Here is a 26089-nt window from a genome sequence, read left to right on the forward strand (position 1 = left end):
TGTGTGTGTGTGTGTGTGTGTGTGTGTGTGTGTGTGTGTGTGTGTGTAGTTGTTATTTTAAAATACAAATAAATTCTGGGCTTTTTCCAGTTGGTTTAGATTAAGAGTAACTATATGACTAAAATGTATTGCTGTCTTTGATAAAAATAAGAAATGTTATAGTTGCATAATTTTTAATTTTATAATCTTGCTTTTATCCTCTTCTACGTCTACATAGATTATACTGACAAATCCAAGCTCTCAAAACTTAGTGTATAACGCTAGAATTGTTGGACAAGATGCTGCTGACTTTTCCCTCTCCCAGAAAGGGAATGTTGTAACAATTCCTCCAAAGTAAGTATTTTTTAAAAATTTTTTACATTATCAGACATATCAACCCCAAAGATTTAATGTGTTATAATTATAAAATGTGACTTTGATTTTTACTATTGATAGATATTTAATGAAAAGATTGTCACTCACAATCACAGAAATATTCATATGTCTCTACAATTCCTCACCAAATTTGTTGAAACAATTCTAACAACATAAATCTGCTTTTTTATGTATGCATTTAATTTTGTTTTTCATGCATATGGGTCATAGAAATAAGACTATAAGTTGGTTTGTTGTATACTACCATTCTGATTCCTGCAGGAAACTGAAACTAGTACATTCTAAAATTATGTCTGTATATAATTTATATATATATATACACACACACACACACACACACACAGAGAGAGAGAGAGAAAGAGAGAGAGAAAGAGAGAGAGGGAGAGAGAGAGAGAAAGAAAAGAGAGAAAGAGAGTTTTATTTATTTGTTTATTGAGACTGAGTTTCGCTCTGTTGCCCAGGCTGGAGTGCAGTGGCATGATCTCAGCTCACTGCAACTTCTGCCTCCTGGGTTCAAGAAATTCTCCTGACTCAGTCTCCTGAGTAGCTGGGATTATAGGCACCCACCACCACGCTTGGCTAATTTTTTTATTTTTCCTAGAGAGGGGGTTTCACCATGTTGGCCAGGCTGGTCTTGAACTCCTGGCCTCATGTGATCCACTCACCTCCACCTTCCAAAGTGCTGGGATTACAGGGGTGAGCCACTGTGCCTGAACTATATATATTTTATATATAGTTTTTTTCTGATTATAAAAGCAGTGTGTACTCATTATAGGAAATTTAGAGACTATGAAATTATGAAGAAGAGGAAGGTAAAAGCTCGATAATCCTACCTCAGTGAAGTCCCAATGTTGTCATTTTTCTCTGTGACCTCATAGTCATTGTGTACCTGTGTGTAAATGATGGATAGACAGATAAATGATATATATGCATATAAATATACTCCCAAATTGTGATAATGTTATATAAAGTATCATTTTATCTAATTGTGTTCTCATTTAATGTTTCTACTACTATCCCACTCACAAAAATAAAGTATAATTGAAACCACCAAAGAATAGTTTTGAAAAATTAAATCTGAGCGTAATGTGAGTCTTCCCAGATCAACAAATCATGTTGGATACGCCAACATATGCTAATGACAGAAATACTCTTGTTTATTAAATAATACAAAGATGATATGAGAACAGCTGTGTCAGTACCAAAGCAGTTGAAAAATTTGATAACTACTAATGAACTTTAACTAGTCCTGAATTTTAGTTATTGCCTTTGCATTCAATTGTCTTTCCCCAATGTTATGTGATAGGTAACTATTAAAGTTACATTGCTTGATTATCCCTTTGGATTTTAACTATAAATTAAACTCAGTAACTTTTCAAGCTGTAGCCTTTATTTCTGTACTAGTATATCAAACACGGAAATAATAAAAGAAATTGGGCCTTTTTAAATTGTACTTAAAATATCCTGTAACCCATATTCAACAGCGCCCTTGTTGTGTGCCATTAGCCTATGTTAGCTTTCTTCAGTTATTACTCCATGCTAAAGGAGATAAAATATCTTAATATTTATGTTTGAGATTATATTCAACCTAAACTACACCTGAAGAAAAAAAATCTGTACTTGCCTGCTTCTTTATTAGATATTAAAATATCTATTAAAATATTAGAATAAAATTCCTTGTATGATAAAAATAACCTACCCATTTTCCAAGACCATAGTAAAATAGTTACATTTCTTATATGTCTGTTATAAGACATAACTGTAATAATACAAGTTCATCGAGACATTGTCACGTAACCATTTACTTTCTTGTCAAATATTTTAAAGTTGAGATCTATACTTCACTTTCCCAGTAGAGTGATACAAGTGAAGAGGATGAAATTTCTCTTGTATTTTTTCCACTCATAAACCTAATAGCCTATTCCAGTATTTCAAAGCTTTCACTATGTGGAAATTCTTCCTAATAACCACAATAGGCCAGGCAAAGTGGCTCAGGCCTATAATCCCAGCAATTTGGGAGGCCGAGGTGGGTGGATCAGCTCAGGGTAGGAGTTCGAGACCAGCCTGACCAACATGGAGAAACCACGTCTCTACTAAAAATACAAAATTAGCCAGGCATGGTGGCACATGCCTGTAATCCCAGCTACTTGGTAGACTGAGGCAGGAGAATCGCTTGAACCCATGAGGCAGAGGGTGCAGTGAGCTGAGATTGCACCACTGCACTCCAGCCTGGGCAACAAGAGCGAAACTCTGTCTCAAAAAATAGCAGCAACAACAACAAAGAAAGCACGCAAAAAACACAATAAACTTCTGACAATTTAGTTTAAGGTTACTTTTCCTGTTAACAAAATTCATATTTGTTATTTTTATTATCAGTGTAAACCTGTGCACTGTAGAAAATTTGAGTTATAGAAAAATAAACAGTATAACAAAAATCACCTAAAATTATGTCAAACACAATTTGTTAGCTCATTTCTTTCCAGTCTTTTTATAGGCACATGTGGGTTTATTATAACATATGCATATATTATGTATTCACATAATTTAAATATATTTTAAATATGCATATATTATACAAATACAAATATGTATGTTTGTGTTTACATTTATTTACATGATATATGTATTTACATAATATATGCATATATTATTTAACATACTTAATATTTGTTGAACATTTTCTATATAAAATATCATATGACCTTTATGTTTCATATATCAATATCTATATAGTATGCACTTCATATTTAATCTACCTAACACCCTATTAGTGTCCTCATATTACAAAAGAAGATATTGGACACAGAGACATTAAATTACCCAATGTTCTGCTATTCAATGCCAAAGTAGAGATTCAAAACCAGTCAATATAAATTCAAAGCTGGCACTGTTAGTAAACTGACACTTGCACATATCTTGTGCATATGTATGTGTGTGTGTCTGTCTGTGTGTCACATTCAACAAAGCCCTTTGCATTCAATATAATATTGCTTTGACTATTTCTAAGCAATCCTGAAGATCCATGATATAATTGTGTCTTAGTGTGTTTGGGCTGCTATAACAAAATACCATAAACTAGGCAGCTTACAAACAACAGAAATGTATTTTTCACAGTTCTTGAGGCTGAGAAGCTCAAAATCAAAGCACCCACTGATTAATTTAGTGTCTTGTGAAGGCTTGCTTCTCATTCATAGATAGTACTTTCTTTCTGTGTCCTCACATGGTGGTAGGATCACGGTAGCTCTGTGGGGCTTCTTTTGTAAGTGTACTAATCCAATTAATGTGAGCTTTGCTCTCATGATCTAATCACTCCCCAAAGTCCCCAACTCCTAATACCATTGCAGTAGTGATTAGGTTTTCCTCTCTCTCTTTTTTTTTAATCTTTATTGAGGTAAATTGATAATTAAAAATTATATATATTCAAGGTATACAATATGATGTTTTAGTATACATATACATTGTGAAATGATTATAGCAATCAAGGTATTGACATATTCATTACCACAAAAGGTTGCTTTGTGTGTGTCTTGTGAGAATATATAAAATACACATTCTTAACAAATGTCAAGTATAAAATACATTATTATTAGTTATAGTCACTTTGATGTAAACTGGGTCTCCAGAACTTATTCAAGTTATATCTTCATGTTTGTACCCTTTGATTAATATCTCCCCTGATATGGGTGAGACTCAAGGTATTATTCTTCCTGAGGCAAATTGCTTTCCAGTTATGATTCTGTGAAGTAAAATAAGTTATATGCTTCCAAAATACAATGATGGAACAGGCACAGGGTAGACATTTCTATTCAAAAAAGGGGAAATAGGAAAGAAGAAAGTGGTAACAGGTCCCAAGTGTGTTCCAAAACCAAACAGAACAAATAACATTAAATATTAAGGCACCAGAATAATCTTCTTTGACTTGAAACTGTTCTCCAGGACCACTGGAGTGGTGGTCCTGCCCCCAGTGGCTTTGAGGCAGCCCGGTGCCCACTACAGCTCTGTGTCTGGGAACATGCCGGTTCTCTGCAGTAGCCCCATCTCTGTGGCCATTCTATGCCTGGGTCTTGTGTTTGTGGTTACCCTGAGCTGGAATCTTGCTCTATGTTTCTACTGGTGTGAGGTCTTCAGGGGCACCTGCTTCCAAAGCTCTACTGGGCATTGTCTTAGTGGGAACTCTGCAGTGGCCCTTCCCTATGGCATTTCTCTAACTGGACCCCAAGACTCTCCAGTATACCCTTTGAAATATAGGTGGAGGAGTGCACTTTCTGTGGTTTCTGCACCAGTAGAAATGGTACTACATGGATGCCTCCCAAATTTATTGCCTATTTCCATCAGATGGGCAGCTACCACATTCCAAGCCACTTCTGGGTCTGCTGAAACAGCACCTGGGGCAGCCAAGGGGTGTGATACTGGAATGTGGACAGTAGAGCCTTGAGGCGTTGCTGGGCAGCAAACGCCAGGGGCCCATAGCTGTTCATACTCCCTTCTCCTTAAAATTATCCTGTCTCTCAGGCCCTGACATTCTGGGCCTGTGATGGGAGAGGAAGCATGGATAATCTCTGAAATGTTTTTGGGCAATTCTCCATTGTTTTAATGAATAGCATCTGGCTTTCGTGGTGGTTCCTGGTCCATATTAATCTACTTCTCAAACAGTTCTTGCCCACACCCTTGTTCTCCCCCAAACGTGTTTGTTTTCTCATTCTTATCAATGTGGATAGGCTAAGAATTTTCCAAATTTTTAAGTTCTTCTTCCCTTTTGGTTAAAAATTATGTTTTTAAAATCTTTTTTTCTTCTTCCATTTTACTGTAAGCATTCAATAGAAGCCAATCCACACCTTTAACACTTTCTTGGAAAATTCTTTAGCCAGATATTCTATGTAATCAGTCACAAGTTCTATCTTCCAGGAAATGCAAACACTATTTAGCCAAATTCTTTGCTACTTTTTAACACAGATTTTCTTTCTCTATTGTCCAATAATATGCTCCTCATTACTGTCTGAGACCTCATCAGGATGGCCTTTACTGTTCATATTTCTACCAGCATTCTTTTCATGACCTTTTAAGTAATTTCTAAGAATGTTAAAGCTTTCTCTCCAGCTTTATTCTTTTGAGCCTTCACCAGAATCACCTTTTATGGCCTTTATATAGTAATGTTGGCTTTTTAAAAAAATCATCCACCTCATAGTTCTTCCAGCCCCTGCCAATTACCCAATTCCAAAGCCACTTTGACAATTTAGGTATATGTTACAGCAGCAACCCCACCCACTTCTCAATACTAATTTTCCATCTTAGTCCATTAAGGCTGCCATAACAATATACCCTAAAATAGGTAACTTACAGACAACAGAAATTTATTTCTCACAGCTCTGGAGTCTGGGAAGTCCAAGGGATCAGGGTGCTAGCAGATTCAGTGTCTGGCAAGGATCTGAGTTCTGGTTTATGTATATATATATGGCTTTAAATTCCTAAGGGCACCTGTTCTCTGGCTATTTCTATCTCATGACGTGCTGTTCTTAAACCAAGGTACCATGTCTTCATAATTATCTCTGAATTTTCAGTTCTCATCTATACCTGAAGTTTCTCTAAGGTCAGTTGCTTTGTTTGTTTACCTTGTTCTCAGTGTTCCCTGCTGAAAGATTAGCTCTAATGTCTCCTGACACTTGGTTATTCATTATATGTAATAACATGGCAATAGAAAAGTAAATTTCTATACTGTATGTGCACAGGTATGTCAATTGGTAGGCTTCACATTAGGGTGAAAAAACATTCTGCTTTTATGCCCAGTTGTCTGACATTCTATAATGGCATTGAAGGAAGTAGGGTTGTCTGAACCCCATCTTGCTCTTCATGTGGTGATGGTTTCCTCTAACTAGCTGTGTTTTGAAAAATGTCTTTATTTAATGAGATTTGTCTTAGGAAAAGAAATAATGAATCTGGGTTTCAGATGCCATTGTGGTTTAGAATTCCTCCCATATCATTTAACAATTGTTATATTTCAGTCTTGACATGTACAGGCTCTATGATCCAACCTCAGTTTCTTTATTTGAAAAATGTGGATAAGACTGTTTACTCACAGTGTTGTCAGTAATAAACATGATTATTTAGGCAAAACACCTTGTACTGTAACTGGAATGCGTAGGAAGTAATTATTAAGGATGACCGCCTCAATTTGGAGTACTGGTGACTTGCAAATTAAAATATATCAACACTACTCACAAATGCTTACAATCTATCAGAATGCCAAACAAGCAAATATATGATTAAGATATAATTCAACAATCATTTTATTTATTTTTTGTGTATAGAACTAGATGAAAATTGAAAAAGAAGTGCCTGCCTACTCTTGAGGAAACCAAGAAAGGGTTCCAAGAAGAAGCAGTGCTTGATTCTGAACACATATAGAAAACAGCTACTCATTTATCTAAATGCATTTTATTTTATAGACTTAAAATAAAATTATTTTAGGTGGCTGTTATTTTAGGTGGCTCTCTTTAGCTAGGCTAAATAATTTCATAGCATTTGGTTTTTAAAAATACAACTCAGAAAATATTTTGTTTTCCTAAACAAAAAAATGAATAATTTTATCATTATCAGATATTATATGATTATCTATTTATGTGTACCACATTATTTATTAGATACTGTCTAGATGACAGTTAATAATATCTGTTTCCACCAGCTATGGATTTAAATTCTCTGACATGTTATTTATATAGAAAATGGTAAACAGCTACATTAGCATATAAACAAAGATATTTATTTCTTCATCTAACTTTATGACTAAATTTAGCTATAACCATAGAGTTACTGTCATAAAAGTGAAAGTATAAATTTAGCAAACCATTCTTTTTTTTCTCATTCTTTTCATTGAGCCATATGTGCACTGACATTGATGTATTGTGTATTTATTCTCCATCTATTCCAAAGGCTAAATTGAAGTAGCTTACAATGTATATGTAATATCAAGGAGAGTTTTTTTTTTTTTTTAAATCAGGGATAGGCAATTGGGGCAAAAGGAAAATAAAAGGTAAGATAATTAAAATGAAGCCTATAGTTATGATGGAAATGTCTGGAGACTTAGGAAGTGTACTTGAAGTAGACTACACTTTTGCTTTTGAACTTTCTAACAAATTCAGAAAAGAATGCTGGTTATTTACATGCTTCAATATAACTACAAAATTTAAAAAATAATTACCTCTACTTAAGAGACGGCTGTTCATGGAACCAGCCATTTACCTCATAAAAAGGATACTCTATTTTGAAATGCATTTCATAAGACTTAAGTATAGGTTCATAAAACCCTTCATTAAGTGCATGTTATTTAGATGATGGTCATTCTTGAATGCTTCCCTTTTCATCACCTTCCATGGAGATCCAATGCATTACCAAATCCTATTGATTTTACCAATCCTGTCGTAAACCTTGCATCTTTTTCCTTGCTTCACGTATTCCACCCTAATTTAATGTAATATCATCTTTATACTAGACTGCCATGATAGACTCCTAAAACTCTTGTATGAACTCTATCTTCTATATTAGAATGCCAGCTAATTTTTAACAAATTTAAATCTACTGCTCTTCTGCTTAAAAATCTTTCAGTAGCTTCCCATCAACATTTGGATATAAACTGAATATGGTTTCCTGTGGCATACTGTTAGAAAATTCTTTATTTGAGAGATTATATATTTGAAAGGTAACTTCAGATTTTACAAAATATATTAAGACAGGTTAACTGATGACAATAACTAGATTGTAGGCTTCTTGATAACTGCAGCTGAAGTGAGTACCTTGCAGAGGGATGTAGGCACTAGATACATGATCTACATGAAACAAATGCTTGTGTGGGCTGGGCGTGGTGGCTCACGCCTATAATCCCAGTGCTTTGGAAGGCCAAGGCGGGTGGATCATGAGGTCATGAGTTTGAGACCAGCCTGGCCCACGTGGCGAAACCCTGTCTCTACTAAAAATACAAAAACTCAGCTGGGTGTGGCGGCGGGCACCTGTAATCCCAGCTACTTGGAAGGCTGAGGCAGGAGAATTGCTTAAACCTGGGAGGCAAAGTTTGCAGTGAGCTGAGACCACACCACTGCACTCCAGCCTGGGCAACAGAGCAAGACTCCATCTCAAAAAAAAGAAAAAATGCTTTTAAGTTGTCTTTTTTGTTAAAACGTTTTCTCTTTTATCTTTTACTAAATAGAAATGAAATTACTATCACCGTGAAATTCAACAATCGCTTTCTTCGTCCTGCTGAAGCTTCACTACTATTAATTTCAAAACCCAAGAATGTAGTAAAAGGAATGACAATGACATTTGCTCTGCAAGGCAAAGTCCTCAATTTTAAACCCATTGTAAGTAAATGCTACCTACTTTATATGTCTTTGTTTTTCTTATCAGACCACAGAGTATCAAAAGCATGGTTATTGTTCCACGTTTGATCTTTAGGCAGCTGTTTCTTTAGTCATCCTTGTGTCATGGATACTTGTGATTTAACTTAAAGCAGTTCTGGGCTGTGTCTGTGCTTTTGCTTGGACTAAGGGTTGATAGTTTATGTAGTAAAAAAGGGCTTTTTTGTACTCTGGCAGGAACATTCATCAGTTTATCTTTTGTGCCCTGTGGATCAAATCTATTATAAAGATAAGGCTAATGCTGGCATTTATTGAGAGGTGATGATGTTCCAGACAGAGTTCTACGTGTATAGCAAAGGGTGGGGAAGAGAGATTTTTAAATCTTTATAAAATGGTTGTGACATTATTATGATTGACTTTTTATAGCCATTATCTCTTCTAAATATTAATTTCTACCATGGATCTATGGTAAAGAATAAGTAAATTCATTAGATTGCTGGATTTCCAAATGGATTATAAAGAATTTCAGGTGTGCAGCACAAGTATGGTAAGTAGAGAAAATGACTGTAGGATGGTTGAGTGATGGTCTGTTGTGTGAGGAGGACATTGAGATGCTCATATGGACAGATTGCCTTTTGAGACAGTGATGCTCAAAATAGGAAGTGGACATTTGTCACTTCCTTTGTGTGATCTTATTTCCTCCTACATTTATGAACATATACTTTTCCCAACCTTCTCACACAAATTCTCTGAAACAATGTGGCTAAGAATTATGGGTGGTTCTGGGATAGAAAAGCTGACAGCTGAAGCTCATGCAACTGTTTACTTCCCCATCTGCCCCCATATGGTCTTAAGTCACTGGGAAACATATTAGAAAATAAAAACAAAATAAAATAAAACAATGAAATAATCTTTCTGAAACTGTAGAATCCCTAGAAAGTTTTTCTCCATGGAATTTCTTTTGATAGTGTGAAGTTTTGTCAGTGTAATATTAAATGGATGGTTTATAGATTTTTAAGCTTATATTTTATAATTCAGAAAGTTCATTTTTTATTAGTATGTAGCATGATTTTATTTTTTTTTACTTTAGGAAATTATAAAATGCGAAAGCCCATGTTACCAATGGCAGGAATTCACTGTGAATGTGAAAAACCCTTTCCATACTGCTGGGGACTTCAGGTAAGTTATTGTTTTGGTATAAATTCATTACAATTAGCTATCTCCACTCTGAAGAGACGTGTAATTTTCTTCATCTCTTCAACATGAACCATTTCGAGCAGAAATTATATGTGTTCACATTCCTATGAACTTCTAAGCACCATCAGAAAAAAAAAAACATGAAAGTAAATCAGTTTTTTTAAAATGATCACACTAAATTTATGAGTTTTGTCTGTAAGTTGTTTGTTGAGATTCAGTGTTCCTTCAATTAAAACACATATATATATAATTAATAAACTTTTTACTTCTAATTTTATTCTGTTCATGTCTAAAATTGAAATATTAATTTAAGCAGAGAAAAACATTTTTACTTAGAGCATCATAACCAATTTACACAGTCAATGCACATGCGTTCATCTTAAGATTTAATAACAATAACAAAAATACATATTTGTGATGAAAAGATAATAAAATTCTCAAGTATTATTTAATGTCACAATAGAAAAGTAGTTTCCTCGCCAGGCACGGTGGCTCAAGCCTGTAATCCCAGCACTGTGGGAGGCCGAGGCGGGTGGATCACGAGGTCAAGAGATCAAGACCATCCTGGTCAACATGGTGAAACCCCGTCTCTACTAAAAATACAAAAAATCAGCTGGGCCTGGTGGCGCGTGCCTGTAATCCCAGCTACTCAGGAGGCTGAGGCAGGAGAATTGCCTGAACCCAGGAGGCGGAGGTTGCAGTGAGCCGAGATCGTGCCATTGCACTCCAGCCTGGGTAACAAGAGCAAAACTCCGTCTCAAAAAAAAAAAAAAAAAAAAAAAAAAGAAAAGAAAAGTAGCTTCCTGAAAATGTATACCACGTTGAGGGAGAAGATGGAAAATGATACCTTCTGTGCTGATTAAGCTAGGATCTCTGATTTTTCCAGCTTTAGATATCAAACCCTTATGATGCTTATATTGAAACTGGAAGTTATAATATGCTTATTATTTTAGTATTTGATAATTTCCAGTTCTTTTAATCATTGTATGTCCAGGAGTTTTGTAATTTCTCACTAATAATTTTGGTCATTTTGTTAAAAAAATATATTGTTTTGAAACAGTGATTGGTAAATACATGGTTCACGGATGCATGTAAGAGAGAATATGATTTACTGCAATTTTTTAAAAGTGATACATTGGAGTATAAGGAACACAAAATTTTAGAATATGTGGTGTGTTAACACAGGACTAAAATATGCCCTTGGCTGGGCATGATAACTCACACCTCTAATCCCAACACTTTGGGAGGCTGAGGCAGGTGGATCACAAGGTCAAGAGACCAAGACCAACCTGGGCAACATGAAGAAACCCTATCTCTACTAAAAATACAAAAAATTAGCTGGGCATGGTACTGTGCACCTGTAGTCCCGGTTACTCAGGAGGCTGAGGCAGGAGGGTTGCTTGAACCTGGGAGGTGGAGGTTGTAGTGAGCTGAGATCATGCTACTGCACTCCAGCCTGGTGACAGAGCGATACTCTGACTCAAAAAACAAAGAAAGTATGCCCTTAAGTATGCAGTTCTTCAGAGAGAAACAGAATCAAACAAATTTAGTCTCACTTTCTAGTGTTAAAGCAGAAAGAAAATGTGGATATTCCAGAAATTGGGAGAATATTACAGATAAATATTTCTCAAATAACAGTAATATTTTAACATGTCTTTATGGTTTATCTCATATTTAATTAAAATGGTTAATTCTTGTGAGGGGTTTGTGGCTTGGTAGGAAGCAAAATTGTTAATCATGCGATTTTAACTACATCCTTCCTTGGATGAATATATCCCTCAAACTTAGGCAACAGATGAATAAACTCAAAAATATAAAACCAGACTCCAAGTGTGTAAAATCAATATTGTGCAAGAGGCAGATATTATGTTTGAAATTTTAATGTGATAAAATAGATTGAATAAGAAGGAATTTGACCAATTAATTAATATAGAAATATTTTTAAGTTATAGCCAATATAACAGGTGACCCAGTTTTTAATATTACACTGCATAAATGATTGACTTGGTTATTAACAGTCTCATATTAAACATACTTTAAAATGAAGTAAAAATATCCCGATATATATTCCCCAATATTGTGTGCATAAGTGAAAAGAATAGATCATGTTTTATCAAAATTTCACATTACTTTAAACAAATACAGCAATCCAGTCTATATTTAACAGAGATAGGTTTAGCTGACCAGGTTATTGACTCCCATGACTTGCTCCCAGTCTGGTGATTCTCAAATTCTTCTTTTGCAAAACTCCACTATTTTATGCTCTATAATGGGATTTTTTATTTTATGTTTGATAAGATTTAGTTTGCTAGTACAGTATTTTGTTGAGGATTTTGCCTGTAAAATTATCATATTTAATAGTGTGATTGCCTTTTTCAGTTATTTGTCTATTTTTATATGATTACTATTGGTCTTATATAATTATTTCTGAAATGTTACCTTCTATTTTTTGGAAAAGTTTGTGAAGGACTAGTATTAATTATTTGAATGTTTGATATAGTTCACAGGTGAAGCCATCTGGTTCTGAGCTTTGCTTTGTGGAAGTTTATATCATGACTATTTCCATCGCTTTATTTGTTATGAACCTGTTCAGATTTTCTGTTTCTTCCTAAATAAGTGTTGCTAGTTTATTTGATTCCAGAAATTTCTGCATTTCTTCTAAGTTATCAAATATTTTGGCACAGAGGCATTCATAGTATTCCTTTAGAATCCTTTTTCAATTTCTGGAAGGTAGATAGTCATATACCTCCTTCTATGCCTTATTTTAGTAATTTAATTCTTTTCTTTTATATTCTTGATCAGTCTAGATAATAATTTGTCATTTCATTAATCTTTTTAAAAAATTCCTTCTGTTTTGCTTGGTGTTCTGTATTGTTTTTCTCTCCTCTGTTTTATTTCTGAATTAACTTTTCTTTGGATATTACTTATTTCTTTCTATTTGCTTTATGTTTAGATGTCTCTTTTTTTCTAGCTTCTTAAGGTGAAAATTTAGATTATTTTTATATTAGATTAGATTTTTATTAGATTAGATTTTTTCCATATAGGCATTTATTTCTACATATTTCTCTCTAAGGACTGCTTGAGCTTCACCTCATATGTTTTGGAATGTGTTACTTTTATCTTCATTAATTTTAAATTATTATTATTATTGTTATTATTTTTGAGAAACACCTTTGCCCTTGTCCCCCAGGCTGGAGTGCAATGGCATGATCTCAGCTCACTGCAACCTCTGCCTCCCGGGTTCAAGTGATTCTCCTGCTTCAGCCTCCCGAGTAGCTGGGATTAGAGGCACCCACCAACATACCCAGCAAATTTTTGTATTTTTAGTAGAGATGGGATTTCACCATATTGGCCAGGCTGGTCTTGAACTCTTGACCTCAGGTGATCCACCCGCCTGGGCCTCCCAGAGTGCTAGGATTATGGTATGAACCACCATGCCTGGCAAATCTTAAATTATTTTTAATTTCTTTTTGATTTCTTGCATATCCACCGGTCATTTGGGAGTATATTGTTTAATTTCCCCATATTTGTTAATTTTGAAATTTTCTGTCACTGATTTTATTCCATTTAAGTTAGAGAGCATACTTTGTGTTATTTAAATCATTTTGAATTTATCAAGGTTTGCTTTATGACACATCATGAGGTTCATAGTGCAGAATGCTCATAAGAAGAATGTATAGTTTGCTGTTGTTGAGTAAAGTGTTCTATAGGTGTGTCTTAAGTTTAGTTGGTTTATAGTATTGTATAAGACTTATATTTTCTTGTAGATTTTCTGCCAAATTTTTCTATTCATAATTAAAAATGCAGTATTTAGTATCTATTAATGTCAATCTGTTGATTTCTCCCTTCATTTATGTCAGCTTTACTTTGTCTTTTGGTGCTCTAAAATTCACTGAATATGTATTTGTAGTAATTTTAGCTTCCTGATTGTTCATATAAAATGTCTCTAACTATATTTACAATTTTTGTTTTAAATTCTAGCATCTCTTGTATTAGTATAGCTGCTTCAACATTCTTGTGGTTGTATGTATGATATATAATTTTTCATCCTTTTACTTTCAATCTATTTTTATCTTTGAATCTAAAGTATATCATCTGTATATAGCATATTGTCAGATTTGGGGTTTCTGTTTTGTTTTAAAAGCTTCATTAAGATAACGTTTATATGAAAGAACTTCAGGTATTTACTGTGTACATTTTGATGAGTTTAGACATGTGCAAACACCCATGATACCATTACCATAATCAAAGGAATAGAAATTTCCAACACATCTCAAAGTTCTCTGTGTCCCTTTGGTTTTTTGATTTGTTTGTTTGCTTTTTGGTAAAAACACTTAGTGTGATATAGTGTGATATCTACCCTCTTAAATTTTGAAGTGCATGATTTTGTTGACTGTAGGCGCTGTATTCATAGTGGATGTCTACAACTTATTCATCTGATAGTATAATTAAAATTTTATACCCATTTAATAACAACTCTCCGTTTCCCTAAAACGACAGCTACTGTCAGTCACAATGGGCTTCTTAGCTTCTATGAGTTTGACTAGCATAAACACTTCATATCAATGGAATTATGCATATTTGTAATTCTGTGACTGACGTACTTCACTTAGCATAATGTCCTCCAGGTTCATCCACATTGTTACAGATGCAAGACTTCCTCTTTTTTTAGTCAGAATAATATTCCATTGTATGTATATATTACATTAATCACTGCTTTTGATTGCATTATTTGATCTATTTTCAAATTTGTTATTATTGACATAGGTGGTTTTACTTTTGCCAATTTCCATTTAGTTTGCTATATTTTATGTTTTTTGTTTGTTTCTCCATGGCTTCTATTTTTAACAATAGTGAATATTTTCTAGTGCAGCATTTTAATTTTTTAATGGCTTTTTCAATATATTTTTGGATTTATTTTCTTAATGATTGCACTAGGGTTTACCATGGACATTTTTACTTATCATAATCAGCTTCAGATATATGCTAGGTTAATTCCAGTAAGATTTACAAAGTGTTACTCTTATATATCTCTATTCCATTTCCTTTCTTTTTCCTGGTGTTATTGTCACACATATTACATCAGTGTTACACACCCAACAATATACTGCTGTAATTATTATTTTATATAACTTGTATGACATTGAGAAAGCTGAAAGAAAGTGTATTGGTTTACTAGGATTTCCATAACAAAATACCACAGATCAGATAGAGTAAACTACGGAAATTTATGTTCTCACAGTTCTGGCAGTTAGAAATCCAAGATTAAAATGCTGTCATTTTTTATTTTTTCTGAAGCTTTTCTGTTTGGCTTGTAGATAGTTGTCTTCTCATTTGGTCTTTTTTTTCTGTGAATGTATATCCCTGGTGTCTCTTTGTGTTTTCAAATTTCCTTCTTCTTATAAGGACATAATTTAGATTACATTAGGACCCACCCTGAGGGCCTTAATTGTCTATTTAAAGGTTCTTTCTCCAAATACAGCCACATTCAGAGATATTGGTGTTAGGGCTTCAAAATATGATGTTGAGGGGACAAAATTCAGCCCATAACAAACAGCAAGTTTATAGCTATAGTTTTTCTATTTTAACCTATTTATCATTTCCATTTCTCTTCGTTTGTTCCCGTGGGTTGGTGCTATCATCTAGAATAATTTCTGTGGCCTGATTCAGCTTTCATCTCACCAACTTCATTTTTTTGAACATTTTTTTCTCTTCTTTTTCCTCTCTCCTTTTTTTTCAGGTAATTTCATTGCCTACATGTTGCACTTAACGGTGTGCCTACCATACATATGTCAGATTCTATTTACTTTTTTGAAGTTTTTTTTCCTCTGTTCTTCAGAATGTGTAATCTCTACCAATCTTCAAATTTGTTAGTTTTTTTTTTCCCCCAGTTCAAATCTACTATTAAGCCCTCGAGTGAATTTTTATCTCTCTTAATGTAGCTTCCATCTCCAAAATTTCCATTTGTTTCTTTTTTTATAATTTCGATCTCTGTTGATATTCTCTACTTGATGCTATATTGTCATCATATTTTCCTTTATTTCCTTATAGTTTCCTTTATTTCTTTGAAGGTATTTATAATGGCTATTTTAAATTTGATTTCTGTTCAATCTGATACCTAGGTTACTCAAGCAGGCAGTTTCATAATTTTTATGAAATAGACTAGACATTGTGGAAAATATATTATGCCAGTTCTAGGTCAGATTCTATCTGCCCCAGGCTTGCTAATGTTATTTGCACTTCTAATTTTTTTACTGACTGGCTGGGTTATTTTAGTGATGTCTATCTCCCCCTGCTAAAACCTTTAATATTATGCCAAACACATAGTGTTAAACCTCTGATATTGCTTGTCAAAGGCCACAGCCTTTGGTATGCCTGTAACTACCCTGGGATTACAATGGTTTTGGCAGGGCTCCCTGGAGTTTTTCTGACCACACCCATTTGTTAAATTCCCTGCATGGGGTGGGGGTGAATAAGTTACTCTTAAGCTAATTCATTCAACCTCAGACCTCTTTGAAAAAACAGTTCTATGAATCATTTTTTCTGATTTTCTAAAATGAATTTTCCTGACTCCAGGAGGACTTCCAGCCATCTCTTTCAGCAAACTAACAGTTCTCTCCAGCAAATTAACAGCCCTATAGTTTAGTTTGTGTGATATTGTGCCAGAATTGCTAGCTTTTGCTTTAGTTATTTAGTAATAACTAAAATAAGCAGCCCAGGATAACTAAGATCTGTGTGTAAACAAATGCTTATCTTGACTTCTGTAAACCACTGAAGTAACAAACAGAATGACAAAAGTCCCCTGGCCCCTGGAATGTCCGGAGACTCCCGCCCTCGTCTCTACCCAGGAGGTGAATCACAGAATCCCCTAGCCCTTGGAATGTCCGAAACCTTTTCATCCCCATCCCCACTCCTCACCCCCACTCCCAAGGTGGTTTTTCAGGTATAAAAAGTCTTGGCACCCTCCTTTTGACGCCACAGGTTGGAGAGACGTGAGTCCTCTGTGGTCGCCGGCATAATAAATGACCCTGTAATCTGGCATACTTTTGTCTTGGTGCTAACTTTCTACGCTCCATCCAATACAACACCTGTATCTTTGTTGATCTGCCAATCTCCATCCAATTGCATTTCACCATAACTGACACTGTTTCTGAGAGCACTCACTTGAATTTCTCCACACTTCATTGCACATGAAATCATTTCTTTGGGAGGTAATTAGGAGTGATTCATTTTAAGGCCTGCTTGTCTCCTCAGGGAAAATAGCTGATCCACTACTCGACTCTAGAGCTGAGGGTGGGGACAATGGCACACTTTTTCTTCAGCAAACCCTCCATTTTAGGAGCTGAGTGCTAGGTGGGCAAGGGGACAAAATAGCCTCAGGATTTTTTGACTTGCTTCTCCCAGTGTAGAACTACCACCTTACAAATGGGGGCAAAGGCAATTGGGGTCCCAGTATTTTCAGCAGTGCCACACTCGTGTTAGAGCTTCTGTCCATCAGTGGGTACTGGGTAGAAGAAAGGAGCTTCTCACTGTCTCTCAACTGTACTTGCCCAGAACCTAGCCTCAGCAACCTGTACTGAGGTGAAAAATGTTGATGGCCAATGCCTCTCGGAAACATAGGTCTCCAAATGGGAGCCAGGAGAAGGAATAGCCCTGTGTTCTTGGCAAAAACAGTTTGAAACAAAGTTTCTTTTTTGTTGAGCTTGAAAGGAAGAAGGAGATAGAGTTCTTGTTTCAAATACCACAGACTGGTTTTCTTAGTAAATTTTAGTTGATTTTGTTTAAAAGATTTTTCGTCATTTGCTGTATGCCCTTAGAACCATCTCCAGAGAATGTCAAAGTGTTTTTTGTTTTTTTTTGTGCGTGTTTTTTTGTTTTTATTTTTACTCATTTTCTTTGGGTGAGAGTCCAAAGATCTCTCATGGTGTCATGCTTAATATTTGTCTTAAATATTATTTTGTCTATTATTAAGGTAGCCATTCCAGCTCCTTTTTGATTATTATTTTCATGGTATTCCTTTTTAAATCTTTTTACTCCCAATTGGTTTGTGTTTTTGAACCCAATGTTTGTCTCTTTTATTGTATCCATCTTGCAGCCATAAAAAAAATGGAAGAGATCATGCTCTTTGCAGCAACATGAATGTAGCTGGAGACTGTCATTGTAAGAGAATTAATGCAGAAACTAAAAACCAATGATCACGTTTCCTCAATTGTGTATACGTGGACGTAAAGATGGGGACAATAGATACTGGAAACTACTAGAGGGCAGAGGGATGGAGGGAGCAAGGACTGAAATACTACTTATTGGGTACTATGCTCACTACCTGGGTAATAGAATCAATTATACACCAAACCTCAGCATCATGCAGTATACCCATGTAACAACCCTGCACATGAACTCCCTCAATCTAAAATACAATTTGAAATTAAAAAAATAAAAAATAAAAATTTGAATGAAGAAAAAATAGAATAAGAAAAATAATACATTTTAGGATATAGGAAAATGTTGCATTTAGTTTATATATACATGCAGAATGTGTGCATGTGTGTTATCAAGACTAAAACTTTGGATTAATTACTAGCCTAGTTTTTCTCAAAAAGCTACTATTTTGGGGGTCTCAGTAACTTACATAATGAAAACGGTTTCTTTGATAAATCAAGTTTGGAGAATTTATTTTTAACAGTATGTGACAAAATCTGTTCACTTTTGAAGGTAGAATTAACCATTCATGACATGAATTTTCATGACATCTTTAATTTACTACTAGGGCATCATTCATAGGCTATGATGTGAGCAGACTGAGGCAAAAATGTTTGTGTTTCCAGAACTTCATGTCCTATAAGTAAGAAACAAATGTGTCTCTATAACTGTTTCTGGAATGTATGAGCATTGTCGTATAGAAAGACTTTCCATTGCTTGTGTGATTTCAGAACATGACATAATTATTAATGTACTGGTTATCTAGCTACATACATCTCATGTCCACTCCTGAAAGAAATATTTTTCTTTTATGGAAATAGGTTTAGAAATTATGAAATGTGTACAGCTCTGGGGATGTGTAAGACCAGTGTGTTATTTCTTCTTTGTTTCTGGAATGTAGTATGACCAGTCACTTATGTTCTAAATATCCTTGCTACGAGAATTCAGTGCTGACAAAGACATTATGTTTCACATATTTCCATTCTGATCTTTCTCTTCTTTCTAATGTATATATTTTGAGTTGCAGAATGAAAGCACATGGATTTTTTAAACTGTAGTTTATTCTGATTCTAAGCATATTTTATGAACAAAGGGAAAAAATAAAAGCAGAATTTTTGTGGTTATCTTAATTTTGTTGCAGTCGATTAAAAATAATTATTTTTTCATTTATTTCAGCGTCATTTTGGTGGAATCCTCAACATTTGTCTCTTCACCATCACAATTAGCTAAATCCACTCAATACCTGACACAGGAGTAAGTGTCTGTATTTTGAACTCATAAGTATCTTAGAAAAAGTTTTGAGAAATAAGTAGTCAAGCAAACTAGTTGTATAATTACACAATAGTTTTCATTTATACAAAATGTTTAATCTACCTAATTCACACTCATATCTAAATATATATTTATATGTTACTAGGTTCATGTGCGTAAAAATTGAATAAATCTGAACTCGATTAAATATAGCAGATTTTCATTATTTGTGGTAGTTATATTCTATAAAAATTGCTATGCATATTCTATTTATGAATATGGAACCATTATTCCTGGAAGAAACATATATAATCACATAGATTATAATAGTAAATTCTAAAAATAGCCCATCAGGGAAGAACCTATTTTTTTCTTTTTTTTTTTTACAAAATGAAAACGGGATTCAGAAGTGTCAGATGACTTTCCTGACACTGCCTCACTAAAAGGCATCAGAGAAGGTATTCAAACCGTGTCCACTAGGCCTGAGTGTCTTGCATTACTCAGCACTGCTCACTATTATCTTTACCTCTTCTCATCTCGATACTTGTATAAGAACTGAAATAAGAAGGCTCATTGTTACTTTGACCTAAGCTGCAATTGGTGCAACCAGTGATGTTAAAGGACATGAACAGTGAACATCTCTCCGTTCATGTCCGTTAACATCATGAAAGCACCATGAGTACTGATTTTGGGGTTACAAATACATTTTAGGAAGTAGGTGGATTTGTAAATATGGAATTTGTGGATAATGAGAATTGATAGTGTTTAAACGTATTCCACCTACTTTACGAGTGCTATATTTAGTTTATAAAGAAACTTTGAATTCTGAATAAAGAGACAGGATTTTTAAAAAATTGATTGCTTTATGTTGCTCCTCTATTTTACACCATAGAATCACTATATAAAGTTAAGTACAGTTAAAAACAATGTTATCAATGTTAAAGAAAACGAGATAGAGAAAAAATAATGTAGATGTCTATTGAAATGCATACCTATGTTGACTATTACTATGTTTTTAGTCTATTTTACACCCTTGTTTGTCTTTGTGTGGTGCTTGATAGCATCAATATCATCCTTTTAGATACAAAAATGTATCAAGAGGCAAGAATTTGACAATTTACGCAACAGGAATTCCCAGTGTCATCAGAAACCATTAAAGTGCTTGTGCAGATCTTGCTAAGATTAAAATGCGTATAGGTTTTTTTAAAAAAATGAATTGTATTTAACTTAACGCTTTTGGGAGATTATACGAGTTTCATCTATTATGAGATGTTTGATTCCTTCGATGGTTATTCTGTGAGAAAAGTTATTAAAGATGAAACCATTTTTGTCTCACTGCATTTGTTTTGTTGAATGCCAATGTCATGCTTACCTATGGCCTTTGAAGTCTTGCTTTCATATTTTGCTTTAGTGAACAGTAAAATATCGATTGATGTATTTAGTTATAAGGCAGCATTATAGATACCAAAAGAATAAGAGGAGTGTAGGTATTTTATGTTAATTTCTTTGTAGATATGAAATGCAAGTTTTACTGAAGTATTGCTAAAAACACTTCTGTAAACAGTTCTAGATTTTTGTCTTTTCAGACCCTTGATTCTTCTTGATTCAAGTGACTGCTTTGTGATTGTAGATTTTGCCTGAAGGGCCTTGAAATAACTTCTTCACATTAATTGTGTAAAATTTGTAGTATTGTATGTTAAATTAGAGTCATGTCTTGAAGTAACACTGTAGGTATATGTGAGCATAAATAACTCAAAATTGAATCAATGTAATGAACAGAAAAATTGAGCGTACTCTCAGGATTTGGAATACAAAATATGATTTTTGTATCTCTAATTTATCATGGTTTTCCTTATATAATACTCTGGAATGGGTTTGATTAGATCCAAAGTTCTGGGATTACTGAAGCCATGGAATCTAAAGCTATAAGTAAGGTTATTTTGTGTGTGTGTGTGTGTGGTTTGCTTCCCAAATCAAAAAGAAAATAGAAGAAATAAGTATAAAAGCATTGATAATTTAGTTTTTCCAGGAAAGGAAACCTTGGAAGTACTCATTCCAAATAATTACCAATTCCTCTTGAAATATAGTTTAAGAAGTGTGTCTGTCATGGTCATCAAGCACTATTGATCATTATGTCTCATTAGTGTCATATATTTTATTTATAATGCTGTACTTCCTTAGTTCTCTCAAGCCTTCCTGTGTTGAAAAACAAAACAAAACAACAGCCCAGAAAAACTTAAAGATGCTGAGACATTGAATGTTGGGTCAGGGAGAACATTGATCCCAAATAGAACAATCAGGCTCCTGCAGATTAACTCTGCAAGAATAACTCAGAGCAATACATTTAAAATACTGGGAATTTACTAATGTGAAGACTGTCTCCTAAATCAAAGGCAAAGGCAATTCTTTTTTTTTTTTTAACTTTTATTTTACTTTAGCTTCTGGGGTACATGTGCAGATCATGTAGGTTTGTTGCATACGTGCATACATAACCAGGTGGTTTGCTGCCTCCATTCCCCCCTCATCTATATCTGGCATTTCTCCCCATGTTATCCCTCCCCACCCTCCCTACCCCCTGCTGTCCCTCCCCTGCCCCCACCCACAACTGCCCCCAGTATGTGTTGCTCCTCTCCCTGGGTCCATGTATTCTAATTGTTCAACACTCGGCTATGAGTGAGAACATGTGGTGTTTGGTTTCCCGTTCTTGTGTCAGTTTGCTGAGAATGATGGTTTCCAGATTCATCCAAGTCTCTACAAAGGACATGAACTCATTGTTTTTTTATGGCGGCATAGTATTCCATGGTGTATATGTGCCACATTTTCCTTGTCCATTCTATCATTGATGGGCATTTGGGTTGGTTCCAGGTCTTTGCTATTGTACACAGGACCACAATGAACATATGTGTGTACGAGTCTTTATAATAAAATGATTTATAATCCTTTAGGTATATACTCAGTAATGGGATTACTAGGACAAATGGAATTTCTATTTCTAAATCCTTGAGGAATCACCACACTGTCTTCCACAATGGTTGAACTAATTTACACTCCCACCAACAGTGTAAAAGTGTTCCTGTTTCTCCACATCCTCTCCAGCATCTGTTGTCTCCAGATTTTTTAATGATCACCATTCTAACTGGCATGAGATGATACCTCAATGTGGTTTTGATTTGCTTTTCTCTCATGACCAGTGATGATGAGCATTTCTTCATATGTTTGTTGGCCTCATATACGTCTTCTTTTGAGAAGCGTGTGTTCATATCCTTTGCCCACTTTTGAATGGGTTTGCTAGATTTCTCTTGTATATCTGTTTTAGTTCTTTGTAGATTCCAGATATTAGCCCTTTGTCAGATGGTTAGATTGCAAAAATTTTTTCCCATTCTATTGGTTGCTGGTTCGGTCTAATGATTGTTTCTTTTGCTGTACAGAAGCTCTGAATTTTCATTAGATCGCATTTGTCTATCTTGGCTTTTGTTGACATTGCTTTTGGTGTTTTAGTCATGAAATCCTTGCCTATGCCTATGTCCTGGGTGGTTTTGGCTACCTTTTGTTCTAGTTTCTATGGTGTTAGTTTTATGTTTAAATCTTTAATCCATCTGGAGTTAATTTTAGTGTAAGGTGACAGGAAGGGGTCCCGTTTCTGCTTTCTGCACATTGCTAGCCAGTTTTCCCAACACCATTTATTAAACACGATGTCCTTTTCCCATTGCTTGTTTTTGTCAGGTTTGTCAAAGATCAGATGGCTGTAGATGCGTCGTGTTGCTTCTGAGGCCTCCGTTCTGTTCCATTGGTCTATGTCTCTGTTTTGGTACCAGTACCATGCTGTTTTGTTTACTGTAGCCTTGTAGTATAGTTTGAAGTCCAGCAGTGTTATGCCTCTGGCTTTGTTCTTTTTGCTTAGGATTGTCCTGGCTATGCGGGCTCTCTTGTGGTTCCATATGAAGTTTAAGGTGTTTTTTTCCAGTTCTGTGAAGAAGGTCATTGGTAGCTTGATGGGAATAGCACTGAATCTATAAATTACTTTGGGCAGTATGGCCATTTTCACGATATTGATTCTTCCTAACCATGAGCATGGAATGTTTTTCCATCTGTTTGTGTCCTCTCTCATTTTGTTGAGCAGTGGTTTGTAGTTCTCCTTGAAGAGGGCCTTTACATCCTTTGTTAGTTGTATTCCTAGGTATTTTTTTTCCTCTTTGTAGCAGTTGTGAATGGGAGTTCACTCTTGATTTGGCTCTCTGTTGTTCTGTTATTGGTATATAGGAATGCTTGTGATTTATTCACATTAATTTTGTATTCTGAGACTTTGCTGAAGTTGCTTATCAGTTTGAGAAGGTTTTGGGCTGATACAATGGGGACTTCTAAATATACAATAGTATCATCTACAAATAGAGACAGTTTGACTTTCTCCTTTCCTAATTGAATATTCTTTATTTCTTTTTCTTGCCTGATTCCTCTTGCTAGAACTTCCAACACTATATTGAATAGGAGTGGTGAGAGAGGGCATCCTTGTCTAGTGCCTGATTTCAAAGGGAATTCTTCCAGCTTTTGCCCATTCAGTATGATATTGGCTGTGAGTTTGTCATAAATAGCTTTTATTATTTTATGATACATCCCGTTGATACCGAGTTTATTGAGAGTTTTTAGCATGGAGGGCTGTTGAATTTTGTCGAAGCCCTTCTCAGTATCTATTGAGATAATCGTGGTTTTTGTCTTTGGTTCTGTTTATGTGGTGGATTATGATTATGGACATGTGTATGTTGAACCAGCCTTGCATCCCTGGGAGGAAGCCTCCTTGATCGTGATGAATAAGCTTTTTGATGTGCTGTTGCATTCAGTTTGCCAGTATTTTATTGAAGGTTATTGCATCTGTGTTCATCATGGATATTGGCCTCCAGTTTTCTTTTTTAGTTGGCTCTCTGCCTGGTTTCAGTATCAGGATGATGTTGGTGTCATAAAATTAGTTAGGGAGGATTCCCTCTTTTTGTATTGTTTAGTCTAGTTTCAGAAGGAATAGAACCAACTCCTCTTTGTATTTCTGGTAGAATTCAGTTGTGAACCCATCTGGTCCTGGAATTTTTTTGGTTGGTAGGCTATTAATTGCTGCCTCAACTTCAGCCCTTGTTATTGGTCTATTCAGGTCGTCAACTTCTTCCTGGTTTAGTCTTGGTAGAGTGCAAGTGTCAGGAATTTATCCATTTCTTCCAGATTTACTGGTTTGTGTGCATAGAATCATTTTTAGTAATCTCTGATGGTAGTTTCCATTTCTATGGAATCAGTGGTGATATCCCCTGTATCATTTTTTATTGCATCTATTTGATTCTTCTCTCTTTTCTTTTTTTATCAGTTTGGCTAGTGGTCTGTCTATTTTGTTGATCTTTTGAAAAAAACAGCTCCTGGATTTATTGATTTTTTGAAGGGTTTTTTGTGTCTCTATCTCCTTCAGTTCAGCTCTGATCTTAGTTATTTCTTGTCTTCTGCTAGCTTTTGAGTTTTTTGATCTTGCTCCTCTAGCCCTTTCAATTTTGGTGATAGGGTGTTGATTTTAGATCTTTCCTTGTTTCTCATGTGGGCATTTATTGCTATGAATTTCCCTCTTGACACTGCTTTGAAGGTGTCCCAGAGATTCTCGTAAGTTGTGTCTTCATTCTGATTGGTTTTGAAGAACATCTTTATTTCTGCCTTCATTTCATTGTTTATCCAGTCAACACTCAGAAGCAAGTTGTTCAGTTTCAAAGTAGTTGTGTGGATTTGAGTGAGTTTCTTAATCCTGAGTTCTAATCTGATTGTTCTATGGTCTGATAGACTGTTATGATTTCCATTCTTTTGCATTTGCTGAGGAGTGATTTGCTTCCAATTTTGTGGTCTATTTTAGAGTAAGTGTGATGTGGTACTGAGAAGAATGCATATTCTGTGGACTTGGGGTGGAGAGTTCTGTAGATGTCTGTTAAGTCCACTTGGTCCAGCTCTGCATTCAAGTTCTAGATGCCCTTGTTAATTTTCTGTCCCATTGATCTGTCTAATATTGCAGTGGAGTGTTGAAGTCTCCCACTATTATTGTGTGGGAGTCTAAATCTCCTTTTAGGTCATTAAGAACTTGCTTTATATATCTCGTGCTCCTGTGTTGGGTGCATATATATTTAGGATAGTTAGCTCTTCTTGTTGCATTGATCTTTTACCATTATGTAATGTCTTTCATTGTCTCTTTGATCTTTGTTGGTTTGAAGTCTATTTTATCAGAGACAAGAATTGCAAACCCTGCTTTTTTTTGTTCTCCATTTGCTTGGTAAATCTTCTTCCATCCCTTTATTTTGAGTCTATGTGTGTCTTGTACATGAGATGGGTTTCCTGAATAGGGCACACTGATGGGTCTTGACTTTTTATCCAGTTTGCCAGTCTGTGTCTTTTGATTGGGACATTTAGGCCATTTACATTCAGTGTTAATATTGTTATGTGTGAATTTGATCCCACCATTTTGTTGCTGGCTGGTTTTCTTGCCTGTTAGTTGACCCACTTTTTTCATTGCATTTTTGGTCTTTGACATGTGGTGTGCTTTTGCAGTGGCTGGTACTTGTTCCTTTCTGTGTTTAGTATTTCTTTCAGGAGCTCTTGTAAGGCAGGTCTGGTGGTGATGAAGTCTCTCAATAATTGCTTGTCTGTAAAGGATTTTATTTCTCCTTCACTTATGAAGCTTAGTTTGGCTGGATGTGAGATTCTGGGTTGAA

The 26089-nt window shown here is 35.0% G+C and overlaps 1 protein-coding gene across 1 annotated transcript in view; it reads left to right on the top strand.

The window, feature by feature from the left end:
* Window positions 1–26089, top strand: part of CFAP47 (cilia and flagella associated protein 47) — a 443615-nt gene that overhangs the window by 245711 nt on the left and 171815 nt on the right. Inside the window, exons 37-40 of the mRNA XM_032286197.1 lie at window positions 218–333; window positions 8573–8723; window positions 9811–9899; window positions 19293–19370. Coding sequence (XP_032142088.1) covers window positions 218–333; window positions 8573–8723; window positions 9811–9899; window positions 19293–19370 — 434 coding nt within the window. The remainder of the gene's footprint in view (window positions 1–217; window positions 334–8572; window positions 8724–9810; window positions 9900–19292; window positions 19371–26089) is intronic.

This window comes from Sapajus apella, unplaced genomic scaffold (genome assembly GCF_009761245.1).
Source record: "Sapajus apella isolate SASKATOON/1434 unplaced genomic scaffold, GSC_monkey_1.0 scaffold17, whole genome shotgun sequence".
Classification (NCBI taxonomy): Eukaryota; Metazoa; Chordata; class Mammalia; order Primates; family Cebidae; genus Sapajus; species Sapajus apella.